General features: G+C 38.7%; 1 protein-coding gene and 1 pseudogene across 1 annotated transcript in view; one reads left to right on the top strand and one right to left on the bottom strand.

Moving 5' to 3' along the window:
• Positions 1 to 3,579, top strand: part of LOC100394688 (all-trans-retinol dehydrogenase [NAD(+)] ADH4) — a 28,951-nt gene extending 25,372 nt beyond the window's left edge. Inside the window, exons 8-9 of the mRNA XM_002745568.6 lie at positions 190 to 325; positions 2,773 to 3,579. Coding sequence (XP_002745614.1) covers positions 190 to 325; positions 2,773 to 2,797 — 161 coding nt within the window. The 3' untranslated portion in view covers positions 2,798 to 3,579. The remainder of the gene's footprint in view (positions 1 to 189; positions 326 to 2,772) is intronic.
• Positions 3,580 to 4,105: 526 nt separating this feature from the next.
• On the bottom strand, positions 4,106 to 5,323 carry LOC100401843 (AT-rich interactive domain-containing protein 4A pseudogene; annotated as a pseudogene).
• Between the last annotated feature and the right edge of the window lie 7,621 nt (positions 5,324 to 12,944).

Consider the following 12,944-nt stretch of genomic DNA (forward strand, 5'->3'; position numbering starts at 1 on the left):
AATCTTGAATTTTTCTTATAAAAAATATTTTTAAATAGACATAAGTACAGAAAATTAAAGATGGAAGGAGTTTAATCTATTTGAAGCAACCCAAATCTGACATAATAATTTCATTTGTTCAGAAAATGCTGCCTAAACTACTTTGTGTCAAGTGCCATGTCTTTATTTTGCATTTTGTCTACATTACAGGTTGGAAAAGTGATTCTATCCCAAAGCTGGTCACCGACTATAAAAATAAGAAATTCGATCTGGATGCATTGGTGACCCACACCCTGCCTTTTGACAAACTCAGTGAGGCATTTGACCTAATGAACCAAGGAAAAAGGTACATTACCAACAGATAATTGAATGGTTTAAAAAATGTTTACAATGATTCTATTTTTATTTGACATTAAAAACTAACCAGCTTGTTTTTTCTAACATTTTCTACATCCCAGGTACTAGATGTGTTTAAAAGATTAAATAGCGGCCATTTTGTGGCAAATGGAGGGGAAGGGGGAACTTCCATTTTAATAATGCACATCTGTACACTGTTTCAATATAGAATCGTGGTATAAATTGATACATATTTCCCTTACACAAACCATTGACTCAGTTGGGGCTGCTCCCTAGAAAGAGAGGTTTCTGTACAGTATAATGTTTGATACCTGTCATTGTGCCCCTGAGTTGGGCACCACTGTGTTCTTCAGTTTGACACAGAGTCTCTATCCCAGACCCTTCACAATCAGAATGAGGTGAAAACCATGGCTACGTGAGCAGAGAGTGGCAAGGATCAGACATGTAAAGGATGCCCCAGCTGTCTCATTCTCTTGCTTTGTCATGGAGTTCCTATAAGATACCTTCTGATCCACTATTTTAGTTATATAGAGCTCCCATGTCAGGAATCCCAGGAACTGATGTATAGAAATGTTCCACCTGGAAGATTCCTAGGGGTTGAGGGATTGTAATACTAGGGTCAACGATTTCAGGTAAAATGTTCAAGCACAACCTTGATCAATAGAAAGAAAGCCAAAAACATTAGGAACAGTGTTACATAGAGTAGATGCAGGACAAAGAAGAAATGAAAAGAGAAGACACAACAAAAGAGAGGAGGAAAAGGCTAAAGTAAAATTAAAATGACTGGGATTTGGGCTGGGCGTGGTGGCTCATGCCTGTAATTCCAGCACTTTGAAAGGCCAAGGCAGGTGGACCACCTGAGGTCAGAAGTTCGAGACCAGCCTAGCCAACATGGTGAAACCCCATCTCTACTAAAAATACAAAATGGTGGTACATTCCCGTAATCCCAGCTACTCAGGAGGCTGAGGCAGGAGAACCTGGGAGGCAGAGACTGTGGTGAGTCAAGATAGCACCATTGCACTCTAGCCTGAGCAACAAAAACAAAACTCCATCTCAAAAAAAAAAGAAATTGAAGCAGGGAATAAATGTTGCAGAAAAAGAAGATAGTTTCATGGTATGAGGATGCAGACTACTTCTTGGGGAAGAAACCTGAGGAAATATCCCCACTGACACTAACTCCCCAGTTTGCAAATGTGTTAGTCACAACATATCAAAAGGAAATTCAATAAAAAGAAAAGAAAATATAAGCATTATTTTTTAAGCTACACCATGTAAACTTAGTATATAAGCCCTGCAATATTTTATATAATCTCAATATCCCCATAAAGAATACTCCTCAAGTTAGAAGTTAAAAGTTGGATTGGGGTTTGAGGCCTTATGCCCTTGTACTCATATCTTCTAACAGAAACCTTTTCTCCTAGAGTTCTCAATTATGGAATACACCCATAAGGAATGCTAAGTGTCAGCCAGGTGGAAAATGCTACATTACTTTATGGGCAAGTCTCCCATATTCTCCAAGGAGGCTTCCTAGGAGTAGTAATCAGCCTGGTAATCAGCCTAGGAGTAGACACCAGAGTGAGGCCTCCTGCTCCTTCTCTGGCCCACTGAGAATACCACCTGACTGCCCATACAGATGGAAATGTGGTACTGGGGGAGGCAGAGGTTGGGCCTCCTCAGGTGTGTCCAACATGTGGGCACAGGAAGCACAAAAGAGGGCAGGCCCTCCTACTATCCAACTGCAAAGAAGCAAGGGAATGGAGGGAAGAGGATAAAATACAATGACCGAGTGGCCTGTTGCGGTGCAGTGATCCTGCCCCAGAGTGAGGACAGTATACAGAGGTTCTCCTTCCACAGGTGGAGGTAGTTTCCAGTCCTGGGTGAAGAAAACATGTATGCATAGCACCCTGCTAATAGCAGGGATTCCACAGCTTCAGCAGTAATGTCTGAGATAAGGACTGCTCTGTCCTTGAGGCTTATCCCCCTCTTTGTGTCTACATATTGGAGTTATCCAGGAATAAACATAAGGGTTCCCAAAAAGTGGCATCCCACCACACCAGCTTTCATGCCCACTCCCTCTTTCGATGCTCAACTTTGCCCTCAGCTATAGAAGATCCAAGAACAGTAACTATTCCAAAACTAAAACCTTATTCCCTCCTTGGTACATTCTAATTTTCCTCAACAGCACCAATGAGCAACAAGGACACTGTCTAACGTGAGTGAGGGTCCTCACTTTCCCCCCAGTTTACTAGCACATGCATAAAGTACTGTTAACACCATGAATGAAAGAGGATGATGGGATAAAAGAAATTAGGCTTAATACTTAGATGTCTAGAAAGGAAGACAAGATCCTGAAATGAAAAAGCAAAACTTACTTGTGAGCTTTGGTTAAATTTATAATGAAAATTATATTTATTAATGTTTTATTGTTATTAATAGCATCCGAACAATCCTGATCTTTTGAAGATCCCAAGAGCAACTTGGATACTGTCTGATTGAATGTGAGCCTGTCTGGTTAATTTATTACCTGACTTGATGAACCAAGGAAAGCCATGAGTTTAAACAAATATTTACATTTCATATGGCAACAAAAAAGAGCTTTAATTATTATAGCCTTTGTACCCATTACATGTTAATATTACCTATGTTAAATAATAATGATAACTAGTGTTTATTAGTAGAATCATATGATCTTTAGAAATTGTTCAAAATTAATTCTGGGAAGGTGAATGTGGGGATTGAAGAGATAATAAAACTAGATTGGCCATATGTTTATAATTTTTTTAGATTGGGTAATTAATACATGGAGTTTCATTATACTTTTCTCTCCACTTTTGTCTATGTTGAAAATTTTCTGGGAGCTAAATGATGAGAACACATGGACACATGAAGGGGAACAACACACACTGGGGCCTATTGAGGTTGGGGACTTGGGGAGAGAGCATCAGGAAGAAGAGCTAATGGATGCTGGGCTTCATACCTGGGTGATGAGATGATCTGTGCAGCAAACCACCATGGCACATGTTTATCTATTGTAACAAACCTGCACATCCTGCACATGTATCCTAGAACTTAAGAAAAGTTGGAAATTTAAAAAAAGAATGAATAAGATCTAGTATTTGATAGCACAACAGGGAGACTATAGTCAATGGTAATTTAATTGTTTATTTTAATATGACTAAAAGAGTATAATGAATTGTTTGTATACAAAGGATAAATGCTTGAGGGGATGGACACCCCATTTTACATGATGTGATTATTAAATATTGCGTACCTATTTAAAACATCTCATGTACCCCATAAATATGTACACCTACTAATATCCACAAAAATTAAAATAAAAAATTTTTAAAATAAAAATAAAGAAAAAATCTACAATAAGATTTTTACTTGAAAAAATCGCTATATTTCATATATATATGTACATATATACACTACATATAAGAAATATATATAGTAATTTTTGTGATCATGTTTGTATATATATATATGTTAAAATATACACACATATACACATATATATACATAAAACACTATTACATAATTTGTGCTCCAATAAGCCAAAAGCTACTTTTTAAAAATAAGTTGCTAAATAATTTTCTTTTTAACGTCTGTTAATTTCTTTTCTCTTAGCCCCACTCTATCATTAACTGCAATCCTATGTAAGGAGATATCAGAACCTAGTTAAGTGAATATATTTTTTTACCATGAATATTTCACACAATGGATGTTTTATTATTTATATTATTGATTTTTTTAAAGTCAGCGATCCTCAGAATCGAGCACCTTCCATTCCATTTGACAGAGGTGAGCTGTCTGGTATATTGCTGTGAGCACTTCTGGCACCTGATTTTCCTTCAGTTTGCTGTCTTAGATAAGCCATACGGCATGTTTGATGAAAGGGTTGATTTTAAAGAAGGTCGTCCCCGTTTCGACTTCTGCCTATCCTCGTCCCTCTTTTCATCCTTTTCACTATCTTCTTTATTTTTAGCTTTTTTCTTTGGTCCACCTTTGTCCAAAGGCCAGATTATTCTGTCAGCCTTCACCCACTCATCATACCTGACATTCCCTCCATAGTAATGTACCAAATATAAACTTCTCTGTCATCAATTTCAGTGCTTTTAATACTGGCTTCATAATTCTGAGTCTTCCCTCGTCCTTATTGTACTTTCACTTTGGTTCCTGTTAGGCAGGGTTCCATGTCTTCCTTATCTTCCTCTCCTTCAGAGTCACACTTGCTTTCAGTTTCTTCCCTCTCTTGGCTTTTCTCTTACTCTTCATCTGTGTCTTTGTCAGAATCCTCCCATTTTTTAATTTTCTTCTCTTTTTGCTTTAGTGTATTTTTTCTCCCCAGTAGTAGCTCATTTGCTTTTTTCTCTGCAGTTTCATAGTCATCATCTACATCCTTATTTTCTGTATCATTATCTTTTGTCTTCTGTTTTCTCTTCTTCAATTTCCTTTTTAATAGAATTTACATCTCAAGTAATTCTTCTTTGTCCCCTTGGAGACTTTAATTCTATCTCTTTTCTTTTGCTTTCACTGTCCGAATCAATATTTTCCTCAGGTTCACTCTTCACTTCTGTTAAACGCATTTCTTAATTTAATTTGAGAGCCTCTTCCATTGATTCTTCTAAGTCTTTTCTTCCTCTTTTACTTTTGGTTCATGGTGATGAATTGGTCTGAATTGAATATCTGCTGAACGGCAGTACTCCTCAAAACCATACAGATACTTTCTATAAGCAGTTTTTACGTTGTAGGAAGCAGCTGAATTCAAAATAGGAATGCCAAGGTCCATATAAATTTGCTTCCATACAGCACCACTATCAATATTGTCATATCCACCCTGATGATAAACCAGTCTGAACAGTTTGAAGAGACTGAGATCTTTATAGCCCAAAACAGGTGGCTTGTTGATTGGAGTACCTCTGTCTTCCATAAACTTATAAAGCTGCTGGAGGAAGTTGTCCCTCTCTTCAGGATCAAGTTCTTCCTCAGGAATTTACTATTTTATAACCACCCTCTGCAACTTTCTACAAAGCCCTTTTTACAAAGTGAATATTTTAAAAAGAAAAAAAGCATCTCTATACTCTCACATTTCTATCTCTATAAAATAACTGCCCTTTTGTCTTTGATAATTTTTTTCTTCAACTTCTATTTTAAGTTCTGGGGTATGCGTGCAGGATGTGCAGGTTTGTTACATAGATAAATGTGTCCCATGGTGGTTTCCTGCACAGATCAACACATCACTTATGTATTAAGCCCAGAATTCATTAGCTATTCTTCCTGATGCTCTCCCTGCCCCTGCCCGCCTCAACAGGCCCAGTGTGTGTTGTTTCCCTCCATGTGTCCATGTATTTTCATTGTTCAGTTCCCACTTACAAATGAGAACATGTGATATTTGTTTTTCTGTCCCTGCGTTAGTCTGCTGAGGATAAGGACTTCCAGCTCCATCCATGTCCCTGCAAATGACATGATTTTCTTCCTTTTTATGGCTGCATAGTATTCCATAGTGCATATGTACTACATTTTCTTTATCCAGTCTATTATTGATGGGCATTTGGGTTTATTCCATGTCTTTGCTATTGTGAATGGTGCTGTGATAAACATACACGTGCATGTATCTTTATAACAGAATAATTTATATTCTTTTGGAGATATACTTGGTAATGGGATTGCTGATTCAAATGATATTTCTGCCTCTAGATCTTTGATGAATCACCACCCTGTCTTCCTAATTTAAATTCCCACCAACAGTGTAAAAGTGTTCCTTTTTTGCTACAAACTCACCAGCATCTGTTGTTTCTTGACTTTTTAATAATCACCCATTCTGACTGGCATGAGATGGTATCTCATTGTGGTTTTGATTTGCATTTCTCTAATCATCAGTGATCTTTGATAATTTTTACAACACATAATGTTGAGCTTAATGATCTGTAATTGGCACTAATTAATGCTATTGATCTGCAACTGGCACTAATTAATGCTATTTTCAATAGTCAAGTAAAAGTGACAAAAATTGAAATCCTTAAAATAATGTAGTAAGTAAACATTTATAGTTATAAGATTTAACAAATAAAAAGATTTATATAAAAATTGCAAATGGGAGGTTTCAAATTATTATACTCATAGATGTTACAACAAACAGTTTAAAAGAAACCATTGTCTCAGCCCAAAATCTCAAGCTCATAAGAAACTTCAGCAAAGTCTCAGGATACAAAATCAATGTGCAAAAATCACAAGCATTCCTATACACCAATAACAGACTAACAGAGAGCCAAATCATGAGCAAACTCCTATTCACAATTGCTACAAAGAGAATAAAATACCTACAAATACAACTAACAAGGAATGTGAAGGACCTCTTCAAGGAGAACTACAAACCACTGCTCAAGGAAATATGAGAGGACACAAACAGCTGAAAAAACATTTCATGCTCAAGGTTAGGAAGAATCAATATCATGAAAATGGCCATACTGCCCAAAGTAATTCATAGATTCAACAGTATACCCATCAAGCTACCAATCACCTTATTCATAGAACTGGGAAAAAAAAACACCTTATACTTCAAATGGAACCAAAACAGAGCCCACAGCCTTGGAAGCAACACCACACATCTACAACCATCTGATCTTTGACAAACCTGACAAAAACAAGCAATGGGGAAAGGATTCCCTGTTTCATAAATGGTGTTGGGAAAACTGGCTAGCCATGTACAGAAAGCTGAAACTGGATCCCTTCCTTACACTTTATACAAAAATTAACTCCAGGTGGATTAAAGACGTAAACATAAGTCCTAACACCATAAAACCCTTGACAAAAACCTAAGCAATACCATTCAGGACATAAGCATAGGCAAGGACTTCATGACTAAAATACCAAAAACAATGGCAACAAAAACCAAAATAGGCAAATCGGATCTAATTAAACTTAAGATCTTCTGCACAGCAAAAGAAACAGTCATTAGAATGAACTGGCAACTAACAGAGTGAGAAAAAATTTTTGCAATCTAGCCATCTGACAAAGGGCTAATATCCAGAATCTACAAAGAACTTAAACAAATTTACAAGAAAAAACAACATAAAAGAAGTGGGTGAAGGATATGAACAGACACTTCTCAAAAGAAGACATTTATGCACCCAACAAACATATGAAAAAAAGCTCATCATCACTAGTCATGAGAAAAACACAAATCAAAACCACATTGAAATACCATCTCATGAAAATTAGAATGGCGATCATTAAATAATCTGGAGACAATAGATGCTGGAGAGGATGTGAAGAAATAGGAACACTTTTACACTGTTGGTAGGAGTGTAAATTAGTTCAACCATTGTGAAAGACAGTGTGGCAATTTCTCAAGGATCTAGAAATAATAAATACCATTTGACCCAGCAATCTCATTATGGGATATATACCCAAATGATTATAAATCATTCTATTATAAAGATACGTACACACGTATGTTCATTGTGGTACTGTTTACAATAGCAAAGACTTGGAACTAACCCAAATGCCCATCAAAGATAGACTGGATAAAGAAAATGTGGATCAGATACACCATGGAATACTATGCAGCCATAAAAATGGATGAGTTCATGTCCTTTGCAGGGACATGGATGAAGCTGGAAACCATCATTCTCAGTAAACTGACACAAGAACAGAAAACCAAACACTGCATGTTGTCACTCATAAGTGGGAGTTGAACAATGAGAACACATGGACACAGGGAGGGGAACATCACATACTGGGGCCTCTTGAATGGTGTAGAGGGAGGTGGGGGGATTGGGGAGGAATAACATTAGGAGAGATATCTAATGTAAATGATGGTGGGATGGATGCAGCAAACCTATGTATGCGTCTACCTATGTAACAATTCTGCAGGACCTGCACATGTACCCCAGAACTTAAAGTATAATTTTAAAAAATAAAAAAAAATTTCAAAAGATAAGATAGACCCTAAAGGCCCATCAATGATAGACTGGATAAAGAAAATGTGGTACATATACACCATGGAATACTATGCAGCCATAAAAAGGAATGAGATAATGTCCTTGCAGGGACATGGATGCAGCTGGAAGCCATTAATCTCAGCAAACTGATGCAAGCACAGAAAAACAAACACCACATGTTCTAGCTTATAAGTGGGAGCTGTACTGTGAGAATACATGGACATATGGTGGGGAACAGCACACACTAGGGTCTCTACAGGGGCAAGAGGGAGAGTAGCAGGAAGAATAACTAATGGACGCTGGTCTTAATACCAAGTTGTGGGTTGATCTGTGCAGCAAACCACCATGGCACATGTTTACATATGTAATACACATCCTGCACATGTATCCCAGAACTTAAAAGTTGAAGGAAAGAAAAGGACAGATAATAATTTAGATCAGAGTAATAAAGACTAACTTTCACCTTGGACCAGAACTTAAAAGTTGAAGAAAAAAAACCCATCAGGTAAGATAGATAATTTAGATCAGAGCAATAAAGACTTGCTTTCACTTTGGAGTAATTTCTGAAACCTATCAGTTTACTTTAAAAATTATTTACCATGTACTGAAATCTGAGAGAAGAATTCTGAAGAACATCTCTGAAGTTTTGGCTGAGAGCATAGTAATTAATACCTGAAACTCGAAACTTATTTTTTTGCTTACTTAAGATTCTCTCTCATTAGAAATGGAAGCCAGTTACACTATCTGTAAATGCTTCCTTTGCTGGCATTGTGGGACTAAAATGCACCCCACAGGTTGTTGGCCTTTCTCATGCAATTCCCTATATCAGTTATTTTCTCTCTCCTCATCCTTTTCCTCCTTTCCTTTGCTTCCCTGAATCCTTCCTAGATTCCATTTCAGACCCACCTCTTCTTCAGATCTTTGCAGCCACAAAGCTGTTTTTATTCCCTGATCTCCTTTGCAGCTTAGTGTTTTTATCAAAATCCTATCACGTGATGTTTCCATTGCTAGTTTTTCAAGTACATGTTTGTAAATTCCCTGAAAGCAGAATAATCTTTGAATCCCCATCCCTCTGTCAGAGATGCTCGATAAATATATGTTGCTTGATAACAAAAGTTTATCCTCATAAATGTCTGAATAATTTATATTCACCCTTCTGAATGGAATTTTTCCAAAGTATTTTCTATATTTCCGTTTTTTTCCTAAATAGATAATCCCAAATCTAAGCTTAACAACTCCGAATAGTCATTATTGAAATGGAAGAGTTCCCTGATCCCCCTCATAGGATGTGTGACAGGGGTGTGACTTGCCTCTTCAGCCACCATTGCTGACAGGAGGGGGAGCATGCAGATGGGCAGGTGCAGGGGCCAGGGCAAGTGCTTTGGGCTCCACCCCACAGCAGTGTCTAGGGATGGGTGCCAGCAGCCTCAGTGTTACAATGCTTTTTTAGCCTTGTTGTCCACAGACAGTGTGTTAACCAGCTCAATGCACCCTCTGCCTTTTCAGGAGGGCAGAAGGCCAGTGTGACAGCTTTCTGTATCCCAAGCAATTGCCCAGCATCCATGAAAAATCAGGTTACACACAGACTTGAAGGATGAATGCAGGGTTTTACTGAGTGGTGAAGGTGGCTCTCAGCAGGATAGATAGGGAGCTGGAAGTGGGGATGGAGTGGGAAGATTATCTTGCCCTGGAGTTTGGCCATCCAGAGGCTGAACTCCTCTCCCACTGCACCCAGCCTAACTCCTCTTGGCATTCAGATGTTCCTCCTCCTCTCTCTTTCTCTGCCACATCATTCTGCCATTCATCTGCTTGTCTCCTCATCTCCTCATCTGTTCGTCTGCTTCTGGAACCTGAGATTCAGGGTCTATATGGGTACAAAATGGCGGGCATACCAGGTCAAAAAGCAACCTTTTGGGCACAAAAACATAAATGCCCATTCCCACTTAAGGGCAGAGGTCTCCAGGCTTGAGGGTGGGGGCTTGGCTGGGGAACCACCCTCTTCTATCCAGCATTTTCCTGTCTCCTGCCCATATTATTATGATCATTAATTTTTATGCTAAATTGTGATTCAGTAGTCTCAGTCTCTCTCTCCTGCCTCCCTCTCTCCCTTCTTCCTTCCCTCCCTCTCTGTCTCTCTCTCTCTCTCTCAGCAATCACTGCTATAGTAAATGTCCCTGTCTCTAACTGTCTTCTAATTTTCATATCTAGTTCTGTGATTTTTTAAAAAATCTGATTATCCTTGGCAGAGGTGTTAGAATTATTTATAAAATCAAAGAGGCTGAGCAAGGTGGGTCACATTTGTAATCCCATCACTTTGGGAGGCTGAGGCAGGACAATGGCTTAAGCGCAGGTATTTCCAGCCTGGGGAGCTACTTGAAAAGCTGAGCTGGAAGGAGGATCACTTGGGCCAAGGAGATTGAGGCTGCAGTGAACTGTGATCACACCACTGTACTCCAGCCTTGGTGACAGAGCAAGACTCTGCCTCAGAAACAAAAATAAAACTGAGAAACCCCAGAGTGAGATGTATGGACTTTAAGACTTCACCTCCATCATTCCTTCAGCAATGGAGGCTTTTTTTTCCCATCTATGCACCAGTTGAAACTCCTAGTGATGTATAGTATAATTTTTGTTTTGTTTTGTTTGTTGTTGTTTAAAACAGAGTCTCTGTCACCCAGGCTGCAGTGCAGTGGCACTATCTCTGCTCACTGCAATTTCTACCTCCCAGGCTCAAGTGATTCTCCTGCCTCAGGCTCCCAAATAGCTGGAATTACAGACATGTGCCACCACCCCCAGTTAATTTTCATATTTTTAGTAGAGGCAGGGTTTTGCCATGTTGCCCAGGCTGGTCTCAAACTCCCTGCTTCAGGTGATCTGCCCGCCTTGGCCTCCCAAAATGCTGGGAGTACAGGCATGAGCCACCACACCTGGCCTATAGTATATTTTTCAAAATGCACACCACGTGCCTAAGTTGCACAAATATCTCTCTCAAAATGAGGAATGAATGCTGAATCTTTTTTTTTTTTAATGAAAGAGAGAAAGAAAGAAGAGAAAGAGGGAGAGAGAACGGGAGTATTGCTTTATTGCCCAGGCTAGAATGCAGTCTAAAAATGGGTATTGAAAACCTCTTTTATGCCAATAATTGTGCTTAACAATGGAGACAGGAAGGAATAAGAGAGGAAAATAACAAACAAGCAGCCAACCAATATTTCATTTAAACCTGTGAAATGCTATGCAATTACTGAAGAGTGATTTATTTCCAATTATGTAGTCACTTTTAGAGTAGGTATAATGTGGTACTGATAAGAATGTATGTTTTGTGTATTTGGGGTGGAGAGTTCTATAAATGTTTATTAAGTTTACTTGTCCCGGGTCTGAGTTCAAGTCCTGGATATCCTTGTTAATTTTCTGTCTCATTGATCTGTCTAATATTGGCAATGTGATGTTAAAGTCTCCCACTATTATTGTGTGGGAGTCTAAGTCTCTTCATAAGTCATTAAGAACTTGTCTTGGCCGGGCACGGTGGCTCACACCTGTAATCCCAGCACTTTGGGAGGCTGAGGAGGGTGGATCACGAGGTCAAGAGATTGAGAACGTCCTGGTCAACATGGTGAAACCCCATCTCTACTAAAAATACAAAAAATTAGCTGGGCATGGTGGCGTATGCCTGTAATCCCAACTACTCGGGAGGATGAGGCAGGAGAATTGCCTGAACCCACGAGGCAGAGGTTGCGGTGAGCCGAGATCGCGCCATTGCACTCCAGCCTGGGTAACACGAGCGAAACTCTGTCTCAAAAAAAAAAAAAAAAAGAACTTGTCTTATGTATCTGGGTGCTCCTTCTTTGCCTCTTTTGATCTTTGTTGCTTTAAAGTCTATTTTATCAGAGGCGAAAATTACAGCTTCTGCTTTTTATTTATTTATTTATTTTTGCTCTCCATTTGGTTGGTAAATCTTCTTCCATCCCTATGTTTTGAGTCTTTGTGTATCCTTTCATGTGAGATGGGTCTGGATGTAGCATACCGATGGGTTTTGACTTTCCATCCAATCTACCTGTCTGTGTCTTTTGATTGGGGGATTTATTCTATTTAAATTTAGGATTAGTAATAATATATGTAAGTTTAATACTGCCATTTGATGCTAGCTAGCTGTTTTGCCCATTCGTTTATGTAAATTCTTCATTACGTTGATGTGCTTTACTTTTTGGTATATTTTTGGAAAGGCTGATACTGGTTGTTCCTTTCTATGTGTAGTGCTTCTTTCAGAAGCTCTTGTAAAGCAGGCCTGGTGGTGATGAAATCTCTAAGTACTTGCTTGTTCACAGAATATTTTCTTTTTCCTTTACTTATGAAGTTTAGTTTGGCTGGATAAGAAATTCTGGGTTGAAAGTTCTTTTCTTTGAGGATGTTGAATATTAGCCCCCACTCTCTTCTGGCTTGTAGGGTTTCTACTGAGAGATCTGCTGTGAGTCTGATAGGCTTCCCTTTATGGGTAACCTGACCTTTCTCTCTGGCTGCCCTAAGCATTTTCTCCTTCATTTCAACACTGGTGAATCTGATGATTATGTGCCTTGGGGTTGCTCTTCTTGAGGAATATCTTTGTGGTGTTTTCTGTATTACCTGGAGTTGAATATTGTCATGCCTTGCTAGGTTAGGGAAGTTTTCCTG

Source organism: Callithrix jacchus, chromosome 3 (assembly GCF_049354715.1).
Source record: "Callithrix jacchus isolate 240 chromosome 3, calJac240_pri, whole genome shotgun sequence".
Classification (NCBI taxonomy): domain Eukaryota; kingdom Metazoa; phylum Chordata; class Mammalia; order Primates; family Cebidae; genus Callithrix; species Callithrix jacchus.